General features: G+C 42.8%; 1 protein-coding gene across 2 annotated transcripts in view; it reads left to right on the forward strand.

Annotated features, from left to right (window-relative positions):
• The window catches only part of ABTB2 (ankyrin repeat and BTB domain containing 2), a 343614-nt gene that overhangs the window by 226191 nt on the left and 98335 nt on the right, over positions 1-19088 (forward strand). For both annotated transcript variants that reach the window (XM_069221851.1, XM_069221850.1), the window contains one exon: positions 18166-18376. In XM_069221851.1, coding sequence (XP_069077952.1) covers positions 18166-18376 — 211 coding nt within the window. The remainder of the gene's footprint in view (positions 1-18165; positions 18377-19088) is intronic.

The following is a 19088-nucleotide window of genomic DNA, read 5'->3' on the forward strand; positions in this document are numbered from 1 at the left end:
TAGGTGCCGCTCACAAACACAAAACCAGTCCTGAGTCTCTCAGTCGGGCTCGCGATTGTAACTTTGCGAGGTTGCACGTCAGGTTCACACCAAAGTGTGCACCTGAGATCACCATATGCACATTAAATGCTTTATGACTCAGGCCTATAAGTTATATTTTCTTGTTTTCTTCCTCAGCGGTTAGATATTTCATCCATGCACGAGATCAAAACCCTTTAGGTTCTAAGCCAGTGGTTCCCAACCTGTGGTCCGAGGACCCCTGGGGGTCCATGAAGCCTCCTCAGGGGGTCCGCAACTTCTTAGAACATTAAATATTATTAACAAATTGGGTCCCCACTCAAGGGGTGGGGGGGATTCTAATCATGATTTAGTGGGGGTCCCCGGTTTCCAGTAATGATGAAGTGGGGGTCCAAAGAAGTCAAGAAGTTGGGACCCACTGTTCTATGTCATGCACTAAATTGTTCTTTTACTTCACTGTTCAGAGGTAATCATGTTATTCTGACATAAGCTGTGATGTAAGTGGTGCACTGCACACCTCATTATTCAACTTAAAACATGCATAGCAGCACATCTGCATTAGACGAGGCAAAGGACACCCATCAATAGGCGGAGATGAGGAGAGCCCAGGCACCCGCCTAAGGTGAGCAGCAGCCATTGCTCCGCATGTGGCCAGGCGCCTCTGTACGAGTTTGCAACTTCACACACACTCCTAAGCAGAACCAGGTGTGCAGCGGATGCTGCTGAGACCATCCTCGCAGTACATTAGGTGTCTTAGGGTCGGTTTATATTACATGGCTTAAAATGTAGGTTTTCTACTCTAGTTACATTCAATACTGCCTCATACATGTGTTTTGAATATCCCTTTTACAGGCTCATACCAGGCTGTCGTTGCTTTCTTTAGGTATGTGGATTATGTAGGGAAGGATGTTGCTGTGGCCAGCAATAGAACTATAGGTCAAAGTAAGGTCAAAATAGTTCCTGCGTCCTCTAAGAGGATTGTGATATTGTTCTGTTGTTACATCTTCTATCATTAGAAGAAGCAACACACACAGAATCCAAGAAAAACTGCACACCCATCCAACACTGCACAGATGTGCCATGTACTTAGGTATCCCTGTGAGCACAACAACAATAACCACTAAGAAACAATACACACAGCATCCAAGAGAACCCTGCACACCAAACACTGCACAGATGTGCCATGTACTTGGGTATCACTGTGAGCACAACAGCAATAACCACTAAGAAACAATACACACAGCATCCAAGAGAACACTGCACACCAAACACTGCACAGATGTGCTATTTACGTTGGTATCACTGTGAGCACAACAGCAATAATCACTAAGAAACAATACACACAGCATCCAAGAGAACCCTGCACACCAAACACTGCACAGATGTGCCATGTACTTAAGTATGACTGTAAACACAACAGCAATAACCAGTAACAAACCATACACACAGCATCCAAGAGAAAACTGCACACCCACCCAACACAGCACAGATGCTACATATACTGTGGTATATCTGTGAGCACAACAGCAATAACCAGTAACAAACCACACACACAGCATCCAAGAGAAAACTGCACACCCACCCAACACAGCACGATGCTACATATACTGTGGTATATCTGTGAGTACAACAGCAATAACCAGTAACAAGCCACACACACAGCATCCAAGAAATAAAATGCATACCCACCCCAACACAGAACAGATGTGCTATATACTGTGGTATTACTGTGAGCACAACAGCAATAACCACTAAGAAACCACACACACAGCATCCCACAGAACATATTAGAAAGACCACTAGACGCACACCCACTGCAGCACAGAAATGTCATTTCACCATTATCACTACATCACTCCCTATTTTACATAAATAACACCTCAATCCACAGGAGACATGTTAAAGAGAAGCCCTAGCACCCATCCAAGCCCATGCCAGGTAGACTAGTAGACAGATGCCCAGGACATCTCTCTACAGACCCCTGAAGTGTAGGTCTTAGGTGATCACTACTGGTTTGACCTCTTAAATCCGGACACTGGACACGAGAGAACCATTGATGCTCTGTTGTCCAGGGACATCCCCAGTCCTTAGTTTGTTGTTGCCGGTTTGCCAAATGAGTCACACTTCAGGCCACTGGAATTATGCAGCAGGGGAGGGCCAAATTATGGGGCAGAGCCAAATTCTGCGGCATAGTGCAGCAAATTTTGTAATAGTATTACTTCATTATTTCATTATTTTGAAACTTAGTAGCACTTTCTGTGCACTGGTTGCGACTCATTAGTAGCATTTTTATACCCAAACACCAATTATATCAAAAACAAAATAAAAAGTGTCTAGTCCAACTTTGCAAAGGGCCTTTCACTGCACAGCAAGACGTTGCTGCATTTTTAGTAACTTTTGAACTAGAAATATTTTAAAAATATGTTAACGTGCATATTATGCAGCAGATGATGGATTGTATGGCAAAGACGGCAAATCTATAATTATGCGAAAACCGCTGCAGCATCGCATAATTCCAGTGGCGCTGGTCATATTCTACCAGGAAGGCCATCTTTATTACACCAGACATGAGGACGGCATTACATACTTTCGTATGTAGTGATGTTCTACCCTGGCTTGCCTGCCCCACATATGATCGTTGCTCTGTTGCTGAAAGTTGACTATATTCAGGAAATTGAGCAGCTATGCGCTACAGAATATGCTTTTCTAATTACAGCATTCATAGTGATGGGTGTTACGTTGTCTCCATCTCCTGTGATGTTCTGCCCTGGGCTGAGTGCCTCACATATGTCCCTTGGTCCAGGGCTATACTTTGTTGTTGCTCTGTTGCTGCGGTTGTAATATATTCATCAAAATGAGTAGATGTCATGTTCTACAGTGTAGACCTTTCTTATTACGCCATTCATAGTGATGGGTGTTACATAGCTTTACTTCTTAGCCTTGTCTGTGGTAAAGATTCACTGATGCTATGACCTAAAAAGCCACTTAACCTCCACTGTGAGATAGGTTCATACCAGCATTATTGGCAGCACTGCAGGAAAGAACGGACTTTAATAATAATGATAACAATATTATCAGAAAAATAAGAATATACTTGTTTTTATATACAGCTTCAAAACACTCTATTGGCGATTTAATGCACAGTAAATATTGTTTCTAATTACCTACTGAACTGGAACTCAGTTTACACCCCTTAGAAATATGGAAGGCTGAGTCGGCCTTGCCAGGATTCAGACCAGTGACCTGCAGATCACAGCAGATATTAACTCCGAGTGTTTCACTCACTGCGCCCCTTGATATTTAATTCACAATCTAATTTCTTGCCAGTTTCTTGTAACATAAATAATATATTTCACTATATACGGTAGCATATTTCATCATGACGTGATATACTATCATGGTCTGAGCTAATATTGTTCTGTTCTCTGGTGATCATGGTGCTGTGTTGCCTACAGACATGTCATGTCCTGTGTAGCTTAAAAAACACAACTTCCTGTCCATGCTGGTTGAAAGCCTCATTCATTCATTCGTTTCTCCCACGAAAACATCCTCTGCTTGGTTTATTACCACACTGCATTGGTCTGTTGCACTGCACACTATCATGCCTTGTGCCCTTGCTTTTTTAGGCCTGGTATTAGCCAAGACCTTCTGATTTTACTAGAAAGCGACACATTGGGATTTCAGCCAGCTCTCTTCTACCATAGGTCTGTTATTCTGTCATTCACTTTTTAATTCTGTCCAATACAGCATACAGCTTGAGCAGTGGGTCAGCCCACTTCAGCCATTGGCTAAATTCACTGTGAGTGACAACATTCTGCCTTTTCACAAGCAACACAACCACACACAATGTAGTTATTTTCAGAGCCAGGAGCTATTATAGCAATGTGTGGTTTTTGAGCCCAAAAATGTTGGTTTTAGCTAATGTTTTGTTTTTGGATTGACTAACAGTAAAGTTTTGTAAAAAGCATGAAAAAACAATTCCAGCATTGACAAAGACAAAGTCTGGCAGCCAACGCCAGGCTTTACTGGCTTTGCTAATGCTTGTTCTATTATTACGCTTGCTTACAGAGACAAACTAGGGTTTCGAAAAACTTTTTTTATGACCTTACTAACGTTATGAGCAAAAACCCAATCTGTTAGATCTATGAACTTTTTTTGCTGTCCGCCTACCATGTTTTCACCAAGTCCACCTGCTTGTCCTCTCTCTATGTCCCTTTTCTCCTCTTAATATTCAGGCTAATATATTGACAGTCTCAGTAGAGAAGTCAAATACCAAAAGGTCATGGAGTCTAAAGTCTCTACAGCTGTCATACAAAATGCACCAACATCACTTTACACCATACGCCAGGCCCACTGGGAATATGCGGCAGGGTAGGGCCAATTATGCAGCTGGGTTGACTACATTAATACAAATTATGTGGCATTTTGTGATAGTATTCATTCATTATTTTGTAATTTCCACACTTGTTAACACTGCCTGGACATTGGTTACACCTCCTTAGTTCCAGTCTAACACCCAAATATAGCAATAAGCAACAGATAGGTGACCAGTCCAACTTTGCAAAGGGCCTTCCACGACGCGCCAACATGCGTTGCTGTATTTTCAGCAACTTTTGAAATATTTGAGCTAGAAATATTTTTTTTGTTAAAATATGCAGATTCTGCAGGCAAACATGTGGCAAACATGGCAAGTCTATAATTATGAGAAAAAACCTGCGGCCGCACAATCGTATCATTCCTGTGGCCTTGAAAACAGACATTTTCTGTCCTAAGCGTGTTCTGATGTCCTACTCCAGCACTCTTTGCACGGGTGCCTTTTCACTCACAACTAATCACAAACAAATAAAACATACATTGGAATATGCATATTTATGTCGGTCAAGGTTCGTGCTTCAGTATTTTAGAAGCAACGGTCTTTTGTGAACGTCCAGTATATGCAGCTTTATACCAAATATTGCATTGCTCAGCTGTTTGTCACATTTGGCCATAAAACTCTTCTCTACAAGCCTGGGCTTGTTAAGGCTGATGAAAATAAAAGCATTAAGAAATGTGGAAATGTATCGCCGTTATATAAAGGCCAGGCCTGGTGGCTCAGCGGACCACTACATGCTGTCCCCGACTCTGCGCTTGACCTCATGGTGACAAGTTCAAATCCTAGTGGGACCATTCACCCTTTCATCCTTCAACGGTTGATAAATTACGTGCCATCAAGATGGCTAACGGTAAACATATGTTATTCCCAAACAACGTGTGCTTTACAAATGCATACTTTTTGTTACACCATTAAAACGTACTTTTAAAAAATGACCTGTTTTAAATTTATATAATTTATAAATGTAAAACAGGTCAAATTTGTTGAAAGTGGCTTTTAGTGATTAAATCGAGCTAACTCCCTTACCACAGTTTAGTACTAGGTTAGTTTAATATTCAAACTCTAGTCCTCGCATATCTGGTGACACTTTCATGACCTCATGGTACAAGTTCAAATTCCTGATGGGTCCATTCACCCTTTCATCCTTCAAAGGTTTATAAACTACGCACCATTAGGTTGGTTAACTTTAAACATGTATTATTCACAGGCAACGTGACACTCTAGTAGGAGAATGTTTACATTCTTTAGAGTGATAGTCTATAGTTGCACAAGCTACCAGTTAAACTCAATACAACCAAGACTGTACTTGTTGGGCCATTCTCTATATGTGTCAATATTGTCACATTTCAATGAAATACCGCTTGGTCTCTTTTGTGCCCTGTGATTAAAATGTAAAGTTGATCCAAGCTACTGCATAAATGCACCAAAAACACAGCAGCAAGTGTACTAGTGCCCCCCGCAGCCATAGACTGCAACCAGCTGCTTACCCCGGGTCACATTCATGTATTAAGTAGGAGAACATAAAGTGCCACAAGACCGCATTACAGCGCTAGGTTGTGCGGTTTTTAACACAGATACCAAAAGGTTGTGCTGTAAGTCGTTTGACTGCATGAGAAGGTCCGATCTCCTTGATGGTGTACCAGGTACCTACCATCTTCAAGAAACAGGCATTGGCAAAATCAGATAGATTTGCTCATTTTTTGTTTCAATCACATCGTTAGCAGTGGCATAGCAAAGGCTGCCATGGGCCCTCATGCAACCAAAGAAACAGGCTGCCCACCCCTGACATGGGAGTAAAAAGCTGCTGTATTTAAGGTGCAGTTTGCCCCTTAGACCCAGTGTTACTGCACCTGCTGCACTAGCAATAGCTACGCCTGAGATCCTTACGGTTTATACTGTACTCTCACTGACCCACAAGTCTGCGCAAAGACCTAAGCTAACCTTTTTAATGTCCAAGAAAAACCTCAATCCAAACAAAATGACGCACTAGATCGCACATCTGGGAGTTTCCTGGACCTTGAATCAGTCCACACTGTAAAATAATGGAAACCCACAATACCACTCTGGTTAGTGCTTACGACACTCTGGCTCCCTTACAAGACCAGTGGCCCAAACGCTCCACAGTTCAATTCAGAAGCAAAGTCTGGAAAACCAACATGAAATCAAAAGCCAAAGAGAGGACAACCACAACTGGGCAAGACCGACACAGTTACAAAAACTGTGCATTTTTTATAAAATTAAAAACCCTATTCACGAAAAAAACATAAATGTATGTGCAGAGATTTACACCTCCGTCTTGGGCGCACTTATACTTTTTTAATTCACAAAGATTCCCAGTAGTATGTTTGGAAAGCTAAACCAGGCACAGAGATCCGGGTACACTACAGGGAACGTCGTGTGACTTCCCCTAAAGACTCGTACTCCCCCTGCAGAGAGCTCTTTGATTCCAAGAACTCCTCACAAGCAATTGACCCTCCGGTGCAAATTCACATTTTCTTTTCCCTTGCGGAGAAAGCTCTTAATGTGCACCCCACACCAAATCAGGAGTTGATCCGTTCCCCTTTTCATCCTGGAAGGGGAGTTACTACAACACTTGGCTGGAGTAAATCGCAGTCTATTTCTAGGGAAGGAAGAGGTCAGGGAGCAGGTTGATGCCCACTAATTTACCTTTATGGATAGGGCCCGTACGTTTTACTTCTTAAATCATAAAGTTTAGCAAGTGACCTACATAACTCTTTCAGATTTGTAAAAATGTTCAGGATGGTCTAACACAGTGGTTCCCAAACTTTATCATTACTGGAACCCAGGGACTTTATTTCATTTCTGAAAGCTGGGGACCTAATCTGTTAGCATTATTTAATTTGCTAAGCGGTCGCGGACCCCCTGAGGAGGCTTTGCGAACCCCCAAGGGTCCCTGGACCACAGGTTGGGACCCACTAGTTTGACATTTTACAGGCCAAACTTTACACTGAGTTCTACTGAATGCTGCAGCTGAACATATGCTGAAATTGGTTGGAGAAAAAAAAAACATTTTCCAAAGATTTGTCAAATATTTAAGTAGTTTTAGGATCCTTCCATTCATTGCAAAAAAACTGAAATCTGTTCCTATTATTTTTAATCTTGGGTTTGATAAACCAGGCTATGTATTTTTAAGTATAAAGTCTCCAGGCTATGGAACACCTTCCTTGATAAGTGATGCTCCCAGAAACCATTGCACTTTTATAGCACTGCTGTCAAATATGGGTTTAGGAGGCTCACGTCCATAGTACATTTTGATTATAACCAATAAGTAAATGGCTTGCATTATAATCTACTGCATGTAGATATATCAGATGTTGCAGTGTTGAAATTCTGGCCTGGGGTTGTTGTTTGAGAACCTATGTTGGACACCTCGGCTGAAGGTTTTATTTCAACCACTGAGACAATATTTTTCTAACAAGGTGAAGTTCTATGATTCAACTTATATGAATGCAGCAAATCAGTTCTGTTTAACGCTAAATCGAATAAAGCATTTATCAGCAATCTTTGCACAAGAGGCATTTTGCTCAGTGTGCATACTTTGCTGGATTTTAGCAGTCCAAACACATATAATGGACAATAGCAACAAAACAAAACAAAATCATGCCTAGCCTTCAAAGCTGTTTTTTTGTAGGTCTTTGCACAACATGACGAAATAACCTAAATTTTCCAATCAGAGAGTGAAGCCCGTTTTCCCAGAGGGTTCACGCCCACCGCCGACAGACTGCTGCTGATCCAAACCCTCTTGATATTTCCGCCCCAGCCGCATCCCACGTCCCCGGGAGGCTTCCCCGGGCTCGGGTTCCAGCCCAGCGCTGTCTTGGAACCACCGAGGATTCTGGGAAGCGGAGCGAGGACGGGCTCGCGCCGGTGTTTACAGACGCGGCTGGCCAATCAGAGGCCTGCGCGAGGCGCGGCGTCTTCCTGTTTCCCGGCAGTCCCCGCCCGTGGCGGGAGCAGGGAGACCGCGGTGTAAGTGTGGTGTGACTGCCCGCCTCAGGCCCGGGCAGGGCGGGGAGGGCTCTCAGAGCTCTCACCGACCCTCACACGTAGGCCACAGGGAATCAAAATAAGCTGGGATGAGGCGGCGGCGCACCGTGCTGGGTAGTAGTTGTTGTGGCTGGGCAGAACTTGTTCACAGCTGCAGCTGACCTCGCCCTGGGTTTCTAAACTTGTGGCATGCTGCGGGGGTGTCAGGGTAGGGGCGGTCCTATGTTTCTTTTATTAAGCCTTAGAAGCTTTGGGTAATCTCTGCACCATATAAATATGATTAAAAATATAAATGAATAACGTGTATAAATATATAAAAATGTATATAACTTGTATCTATACAAATATATATATACACACACACACATATGCAAAACTAAACTCCCACTTTCTGGCATAATCCTCTTCCCAAATAAGCAACATTATAAACTCTCACTCTGCCAACCAAGCCTAACAGCCCTACTACTTGCCCACCAAGAAGCGCTTGGAGTCCTCCGGAGCATGAGGCGCTATAAAAATGCTACTTCAATGCAATACTGATTTGTTGTAGAAATGTTCTGCTGTTTCTTGTTTGGGACTGCTTGGCATTGAAACAAAGACACGTAAACAAATATGGAATACATTACCTTAAGTCGGTGAGCTAAGTGTTAAGATTGCTCCTGAAAGCCAAAGGTGTGGCCCATTGCCAAATGACTCCTTCCAGTGGCACCCATGGCATCCATTTTTTGCCATAGAGTTATAGAGAGCCAGGGTGTAATCAGCATACAGTATAGTCCAAAATTCATAAACTATAAGAGACGCACCAGAGGCACCAGGAATATATGAAACAGACCACAAGAAAGAGCCGACCCCTGAGAAACGAATGTCTGAAAGAGGGGCACAGCTTTATACCTACATATATAAATAAGTTAGCCACTCACCGCCACTGCCAACCATGCTAATGTTCTGTGGGTGGCAAACATGATATATTAATTCTTAGCTTGTCAGAAAGCAACACATCTTTCTTCACCGAGCCGTTGCAGGAAGCCAATCCTTTAGGAGCTATAGTTTATTCCCTGGTCAGCACATAGAAATACCTAGCGGTCCCGACTGAGTTGAATTCCTGTACTTCAATCCCTTGTTTGGCTCCTTTTAGCCTCCCCTGAGCCCCATATGTTCCTTAACCATACTTCACGCTCCTGTGTGGACCCCGGTTATAGCATTATGCCTAGGGGAAAGTGAATTCTCGTAAAGCTGGAGCAGAAGCGGATGTCCCAACACAGCGTGGCCATACTGTAACAGTCATGGGCTGTGCAGCACTTCCGGCCTATGAGTAATCTACATTTCTCTTCTGGGTCATGGAAGGGTGCTAGTGGGGCTACTCTCAAGTGTATAGGCAGAGCAAAACCTTGCACATAACAGCATTGTAGCCTTTTTAACGCATGCATGAAACCCAAAAGTGTCTTGTGACCCAGGAATCCCCTTTCTCTTATCTATTTTGGTTACAAAATTGCAAGTTTAAAATCTCAATTTAGCATGACTGGTCTAAATCCATTGCTTACCCCAAAAAATAGAAATGCCGAAACAATCCATTCTCTGAATATGAGCCCTTCTGCGTCAACATTTTGTGAAAGCGTGCCCAAGTCATTCTCAGTTACTCATGGATGCCTTGGCCAGGAACTATTCCCATTATACCCTGCAGAATGGTGGCGGTGGGAAGCGACATTATCCAAAAATCCAACTGCCCACACCTGGAGAAAAATCATCAGCAATTTATCTTCTACTTTTTATTTTCGTAACTATTTTGCTATGACTTGTATATGTGCAGTAATTCTGAAAACTTACAGTGCTATATTGACTACAGCTTACTCGTCTTTCGCCCTCCCCCAAACAGGGAGAGATCTTGCACAGGTGACTGATGTGTCAAATGAACTTCAATGTCACACAAATCTATGAAACCTCGCACAGAGAACACGTTATATGTGCCTGGCAGTCTATGCGTCTGCACTCTGAGGACATTCGCAATACAAATCTTCCCATAGTTATGGGACCTCGACCTCACTAATAAGCATGTCTCTTTCAGCTTCTAAATGCAATCGAGCTCACCTTCTGTTTCCTCTTCCCAAAGTTTTGGCACACGTGCTTCTACCTAAAACCCTTCTTTTCAGGGGCGGGGGGTGGAGGGTTGTAAAGTTTATATTGTTCGGTTTTGCAGTTTTTTAAAACTTTCTTCGGCTTCACTTCAGTAAGTGAAAGTTGATGAAAATAGTAAAAATTCCCAGGAAACGAACCTACTTTTTATCTGTGAGATTGGCACAAAAATGGTAAAATACTATCAAAAAACCGAACTCTGTTTTGGAGAATTATGACAACGTTGTGAAGCTGTAACGTTTGTCACCATCATCAAACTTTGCCATCAAAAGAATCGTTTTGCACACTCTTAGTTGTAACTTTATTTCCTTCGATCAGCTGCGTTACTTTTTAATGCACAGTTGACCTCCCTTCTCCTGTTGGTTCTCGGTTGCAGTGTGCTCCATGACAAATTTCCTGTAGCTGGTCCACTAAGAAGCTTTGTTTATGTCCATGTCCCTTTGAGATTCTGTGACTAGACTAAGTGTCTAACATTTCAGGCACAGCTTATTTTGAGACACAAGAATGTACTTGAAAGGCTTTCCTACTGCACCCACAGATCCCCAAGGGGAGTAGGGCAGTGAGTGGGGGGAAGAAAGTCTTCAGTTTTTTTCTTTCTAATAAACCCACTAGAAATACCCTCCAAGCTGAACGTTCTCTTCCCTTCCCTAACTATCCTAGTTTAAGACATGTGGCTGAAAATCCATATTCACAAACGTGTTGAGGGCAGGAGAGCAGCAACCACTGTAAATATTAGTGAGATGTCACAAACGTTATGGATTTTCTTTTTTACGTTGTTTACCTTTAACCTATGTATTTAATAAAACACAGAGTGCCCTTAGTGTTAGAGATGCAATGGTACATTTACTAGGAGAGTCCCCTACATATACTGCAAACTCTTTCACATCAGGTGAGAAATTCAAAAGATGAATTTCTGAACTGCGGTCTTGGCACACGGCATATGGTTTGTCCTGTTTGTGTACTGTGACTTACTACCGGACTAATAAATCTACCTTGAAAAAGCTCTTGGTGAAATATGCCTGAGCGAAACACGTGCCAGCTGTATGTTTCATACTTATCTTTCAGAAAGAATAATAGCACTTCTTCATATCATTCTAGAGTATCCGTGGATGAATAATTAAATATGTTGAAGAAAAATAACCAGCATGCTTTTGTACCTCTAATTGCAGCATGGATTTTACACACTCTTACCCACAGTAACACAAATTCTAATCCTAACCTTAATCCTAATTCTAATTTAATTATTTACACTAAACAAAACTGTATACCTAAACTTTATAAAACTGTGGCCTATCCTAAATGTAAACCTTACTGTAACCTTTAACCATATGTCTACTCTTGCCTAAAACTAATTCTAAACCTAACCTGAGCCACGGTGCTAAGCCTAACATTACCTCATAGTTTTTGTTTGAAAATGTCTATTTTCTTTGGGGTGTTGTTTTTAGGTCTGATTGTCTCTGTTTTACATTTTGAGCATTCTGTGTTGTGGATTTCTCAGTATTGACACGGTTCTGCACCACAAAGCAGTGGCTCCTTTTTTTCAGTTTCTTGCTTGGACAGAAATTGAGGATATTACAATGGTTGATAGTGGGAGTGACATATAGGAACATTTCCAAGACCGAGTAGATAGCATGAAGGATGGAGAAGATGCTTTTCAACCGTCTACTTCTAAAGCTATTTTTGATGTAGTGTTGATTGATGGTTTGGAGAACAGCTGATGGTCGTAAGTGACACCTGGCTTCTTACCTGTTACATTGTGGCGATGGCTGATGGAAGACAATCTTCATGAAGACAAGGTGTTTTGGAGTTTGATTCCCCACCTACACTCACTCCATGTTCATCTCATGGAGTCAGATATACGTCTGACTCATCTCTCTGGAGGTCCTCAGAAATACAGAAGAAATCTTCAACTCATCTCATTGGCTGGAGACAAAAGATTGAAAGTGGTGGATTGCATTTGCCTAGCTCCTCCTGTAAATGGTTTGAAAGAATGTCGGTGGTAACACCACTGAATGTAGCAACAATCAAGTTTAATCCAGGCGTTTTACCTCTTGGCACCCATTGCTTCATGAACCAAAGATCTTGATTATTCGCCAGTAGATTGTCTAATAACCAGTGTTCCAATAAGTGCTTTCTTAGATGAAAGGATGTAAACTTTGTGTGCAATTTTATAATGGATGGTACAGGCTAGACTAACCCCTTCTGCGCAGTTTAGTAAAATCTATTCCGGTGTTAACGTTGAGAAACAAATATGCAGGAAACCTCGGGTGAAGTGTATTAGATGAAAAATGACCTCACACATATCCATTGCATGTAACGTAGAGTGCTACTAGTTAAATGGTGGCAGCCCTCTGTTTAGGGATTGCTGATGGGCAAAGTTTAAAAGGAGACATGTAAATATTTATGGAGTTAACTATTTTGATCACCACGGTGTTCTGCAAGATAAGGTTTTGTGTGAACCTTAGAGAACAATTGTGATGATGTTAGTGTGAAATAATAGGGTTTAACTGTGGTTTGTCTGAGATTTGTTATTATATGAATTATTTGTTGAAAATGGCGGCGGTGGACGAGGAGAAGTGGTGAAGTGTTCTTGGGGCTTACTGTGGTTCACCTATGTTGAGGGAAATTGGCTTAGTTTTATTGGAGTGTCAGTAAAGTTGAGCGTAAGTGTATGGAGCAGTGGTCTTTCCAGAATTCATGGACGGTCCTGAGGAGAGTTTCCATGGCAGCGGGCACTGGTGATGCCGCTGTCATCCTTCGTAATGCATAAATACATCTGACCTGATTTACAAATCTCCAGGATGCCAAGGATGAAGAATGTTGGCCCTTGAGGACTGGGTCCTGGTCAGATTTTCAGGATAACCACTGACCATGTAAGTGATTCTCTTTAGATTGATTGTTTCTACATTTAGCTGATGTGATTATCCTGAAAATGTGGCATGGCCCCATTGACTAGTTTTGAAAACCTATACCTTATGTAGTGTCACCTGCAAAAACCTTTAGAATTAGGGCACATTCTCCTTATATTAAAAGTGCCATCCAGTGAATAATCACACAAAAAACCTAAAACCCCAGCTGGCCCATCAAACAAACATTCTAGAGTACCTACTTTGGGGGTTTGCTAGAGAAGAGAATTGTTTTTTGTTCTCTAAACTGCCCTTATGGCTGCCTTTAAGTAAATCCCAAGGTAGGGGTAGGGTTCTTTGTAAACATGTTATATAACGATCTCAAGTAAGTTTTAGTTGCATTGTCTTCTTTAAAGGGAAGAAAAACGCAAAGTACCTGAGAGTGCAAAGGTAAAACCAGGACTGGACAAAGTAGCCGCACCTGGATGCGCTTGGATCCAGTGTCAGAGACTCACACCTGCTGTAGTTAGGTTTGGGTCTCCAGAGTTCCCTCACACACCTCCATTTACTGGCGAGGACAAGAGGGGGCCTGTGCGGCATGCCCGAGCCACACAAGCCTTCTCTGTTACTGCCCATGGCCCGGGAAGGCCTGCGCCACAATTAAAGGCGGGAGGGAGGCGCCGACCCTCCAAACACCTTTCAGTCCCAGATCTTTCCCAGAACCGCACGGGGCCGGGTTTACAGAGACTTTGGGTCCATTCATTCGACTCGAGCCGGGGCCAGGAACAAACTCTGCCTCTTTGGAGGACAGGTTCGGAAGCCTGGAGACGTGCGAAGTATTTTCCAGTCTCTGGGTGAGGCATGCAGGACTGTGGTAAAATGAAATCACTCGACGAGACACCCGTGTTATTCCTGCCTGGGAAGGGCCGCTTTTCACACGGCGGCGCCAGAGTTTCTCATTAATGGCGCAATTCATTTCCTAGTCCTACAGGGCTCGTGCCGAATATTTTTTGGTTGTTGTATGCAGTGCTTTAAATTGGAAAAAATAAGTGCAGGTACTCATGAACATGAGCTTGTAGTGTGGTGGGTGGGGCAAGGGGCGGGGCTAAGAGCAAGACATGAGGATAAGTTATGACTTATATACCAGTTACAGCACATACCAAGACACACGAGAAATGTGTTTAAATAAAACAAGTTAACTCGTTACACAAAATGAAAGCGAAACACAATTATATTTTAACATTTTGTTTTGTTTTCCAATATTTGCAGCTTCCTAATGCCATACTGTTATTTGCTGTCGTTTTGCACAATACTATATATTCTTGAGCAAACACACACAACGAAACAAGCAGACACGCACTCACAAAGCATTCCACACAGTCCTCCTTAAAGTGTCCCGATTCTCTCCCTCTTTCATTCGCTTTTCTCTCACAGAAGAACACATGCATACAAGCAGGCACACCCACAGACGTAAGCAGACCCTCCTTCAAAAGACTCAGGAGGAATTAAAGCCATTTTAAACTTCTTTCCTCCCATGGCTTTCTTAGATGTCGCTGTTAGCGGGGATCCCTCCATTCCTGTGTTTGCAGAAATGCATACAGTAGTGTGAATGTGATGGACAGCACAGGGCCTGAATGGGCCCTGTTCTGTCAAACACAGCGTGATGGTGAATACCCGGACATTAGGCAGATAATTCCTGCTGAATAGCTCAGCGGGGTCGGCTCAGGGCTAGAGCAGCACCTTAGCTGTCAGAGACAGGTTCAACTCTGACAGCCTAGTGCTCAGCAGCACTAGCAGCTAATGAGACTACCCTTCATGAGTACCGGTACTCTACTTGGCAGCAGAGAAGTGCCGGTACTCAGAGTGAGAAAAATAAGAAGTGCCGGTACTCAGTACCTGCGAGTACCGGCCCATTTAAAGCACTGGTTGTATGTAGAGCCCAGGCTGTGTGGCCACTACTTCAGGGCTCTATGCATATATATGAGATACATTGATATTGATAAATTCATACGTCGATCATGAGTCTCAATAAAAAAAATATTAAATTATATGTAGTGGTGTGCTTAATATGAACGCTGAAACACACACTTTCTTGTTTTGGGTTGTTTTAAAAATCTTTTCTTCATTGGCTCTTCAGGTTACGAATCGGTACAGGTTCAAAACTGACCTGATGTGCAAAAGTGGGCCTGATTTGCAAACGAGGGCCACTTTTATTTTAGATATCTGGTTCACTAAGGGGGGTACTTTGATTTTGGTGTCCAGGCCTAGGGTGGTCTCTCCATTACAAGAATTAGTGGTGACAAACGAGGCAAAACAGCGAGGTAGTTGTTGGGCAACGTGTGTGATGATGTGGCGTGGACCCTTTAGAGAATGCGGTGGTCTGACGCAGCTTGTCTGTTTATCAACCAAACTACACAGGGCAAACAGGAGACCTGGTAAACACACGACTTGGACATCTCAAAAGTTACCCAAAGAGTAAAAGACACCAAAACATAATTGACATGGGGACAGAAAACTTTACCTGGGACCTTTAGCCTTAAATCATCTTCAAACACAGAAAAGTCCTTTAGAATGGGTTTCATTTCAGAAGGTAGTTGAAGAAGAGAATCTATACAAGGCTTGGTGCCCCAGCCCCAACTCTGCATTTTAGTCATTCATTTTAACAGCTTTTACAGGGTCCTCCTGTTGAATGCACTCACCTTCTCCCCCACTCTGCACTGAAATGTGTATATGTGAGTGTTGGGAAAGTTTCAGCACTCCGTCCATCATCCTTTTGTGTTACTAAAGTCACTCTAAGTGGCCAAGGTAAGTCCAGACGAGTCCCTTGCTTGCTGGATCACTGGTTTCAAGCTAGCCTGGCTGATAAGGGGTGATACCCCCAAACCGGTCCCAGGATTCTTGTTTCCGGTCCAGGGAGGACCTGGCCTGGCAGTTCAGGCTGGACTGTTTCCATGAGGGAACAGGGTCAAGACTGATTTGCATATGGCTGGGTCCAAACCGGTGTGGCGTGGTGAGCAAAAGAACAATGGATTTAACCCAGATCTGTGACTGTTTGAAAAGTTTCAGCACTCCCTGCATAATTTTTTTGTGTTGCATGTGTATATGTACCCAGAATATAATCAAACACCAAATACCTCTTATTATTACGTCTTCCACAGTCCTGAGGATATAATTTTTTACTTGTTTGGTGTGAGTGACTAGATGCAATTGAATGACCAATCCTTGGGCCACCCACAAATATCAAAAACAACCTTCTAACTAGATAGATTAGTTTCAGATAAACCACAAATTAACACTTTGTTTAGTTTTCCCAATTACATCACCACAAAAAAACAAGGTGATGGATGGAATGCTTGAATTAATCTTAGCCACAGGCGATCACGTGGGTCCACATTTCAGACTGTCGTTTTTCACCATCTGTCCTAATTTAAACTGAGACCTGCCTCGTGCAAATCTGTCTTGGTTCAGCTCCAAAAACAAAAGTTCAGCCTGAACTGGCAGGCCAGACCCCCTCTAGATGAGGATACAAGACACACCCAGAGCGGATTTGACCTGATTAGATCTCATCAGTGAGGTATAAGTTGAGTACTATGGCACAGTACAGCATGGGAACCATATCTGGGCATACCCGTAGCAATTATGTCGTTGGATATGCTCATATGGATTTACGCTATTGATATTAGGTACCCTCTGATTAAAAGTCGGGCTGACACTTATTGTGTTAAAAACTAAGCACTGCAACCAAGTTTGCAAGCTTTTCATTTTATGGAAACTATGGTACATCACAGTAGAAGAGGGAAGCACCCTGAATGAAATAATTTATCGCTCCTAAAATGCATCTGTGCAAGAAGAGAATAAAACAGAATTTTTGATATCTGTAGCTATTATAGTTAGATTTAGGATCTCTCATGATGATGATTTGTTCACGATTAAAGGTCTGCACTGTAAGTCTTTCAGTTGTTGTAAGGCAAAGAAGGCTATTATGTGTTAAAAAATCTTAAAGTGATTTCAAGCAATCTGGATCTTCTATTGAGTATAATGTACTGGCATTGGCCATAGTCATGAGGAGCAAAAACTATTCCTTTAAATATAATTATTTGCAGGACACAGAGTCAACGTGGTGTTTTAGCTTAGTCTAGAATCTGTTTGTGCAACCTTCAAAAGTCATCCGAGCTCAAGCAAACGTGACCCGCCCTAGAAATGAGGACTGTACCACATGTCAGCAACTGTGTGAAGGTAGATTGAACACAACTAAGAAGCAGAGTAAAAACACAAAGGAACTTTGAGACTGATAAGGGGGGCTCACATTTGGGCCAAAGAGTGGTAAAAGAAAGCCTTGAGAATGGAAAAAAATGTTGGGGTTATCAAATCCGAATTATCTCAGAAACTGGGTGTGGATGTTTGGAAAATGCAATCAGCTGAAGAAAGAGGGTGCATACATCTGGAAAATCAAGTTAGCTTAGGAAGAGGGTGTGGGGGTTAGGAAATTGAATTAGTTCAGAAAAGGTGGAGGCATTTGGCTCAGAAAGAGGAGGTAGGTGTTTGGAAAAATTAGCTCAAAAAGTGTTGCGGAAATGGGAATGCTCAGAAAGAGGGTGCAGGCATTTTGAAAAGTGAGTCAGCTCAGAAAGAGGCTGTGGGGGCTGCTGGGACAACTGCACCTCAAGTTTTACTGAATGTTCACTTAATCAGAGGTCATTTTTAAAACTCTCTATATGTCTTTACAATGTGAGGTGCAATACAAAGGTCCAAGTGAATTCTAAGACTGTCATCTTCTGTCCTATCATGTAGGTGACTTAGTATCACGAGCAATGCACCACATGCAATGTTTAAACACGCTCCGTCCTGGCATGAGCCCGGTCCGACAGACGCGACAGCAGCAGCCAATCACGTGGTCCCCGAATGCCTTGCACACGCTCTACTATTTCCTTCGATGTCCGCAGATGGAGTCCATGGAGAATCCGAACCTTGATCCACCGCGCATGGCTCTCAACAACGAAAGGTAAGCGTAATCTGTCGACATCGAGATGTAGGTTTCTTTATGTTTTTTAATGTGAAATATATTGGTGCTGAAAGTGAGGATCCACCTGTTGGAGGCCAAAAATACAGGGTTGAAATACTTACTGATGGATCAGATTGTTGCACACATGCCCTGTGCTTGACCATTATCAGCAGCATGTTTTTCAAATGTCTTTCTTCTCCTCTACCCGCAGCAGGGGTAGTATTTTTGCTGTGTATGGTTCTATTGGAAGCCTTTATCCATAATACTAGATTTGATACCTGGTTATTGAGTTCTGAAAGTCAAGTCTAATTATTCACTGCTCTGACACTGGAGCAATGGGACATTGGGCTCTTAAGCCAGGGCTCTAGTGGATAGGTTTCTTATCTCCCACAGGTCTCCAGAGACCCGAGGGAAGTGGTGTTATGGTATGGCCCTTTTGCTGTCTCAACCACCTTCTCCACCTCTTGGTTCTCGCCAGACATCATCATGGTGGTCAATGTAGGTTGCGCTCTTGCATCAACAACCACACCTTTCTCTGCTAGATGTGGTTCTGTGTAGACCCACTACAAAATGATGAGGGACTGAAGTCCACACTGATATTGGTTCTCGTAGAGCTGCTTGGCGTATTGCACCCGCTTTCCTATTTTGCGTTAAGAACTGAGACCAGGCATCAGGTGGGAAGTGGAGAGAAGGCTGAGAACATGACCTGGTC

The sequence above is a fragment of the Pleurodeles waltl genome, chromosome 3_1, assembly GCF_031143425.1.
Source record: "Pleurodeles waltl isolate 20211129_DDA chromosome 3_1, aPleWal1.hap1.20221129, whole genome shotgun sequence".
Taxonomy (NCBI): domain Eukaryota; kingdom Metazoa; phylum Chordata; class Amphibia; order Caudata; family Salamandridae; genus Pleurodeles; species Pleurodeles waltl.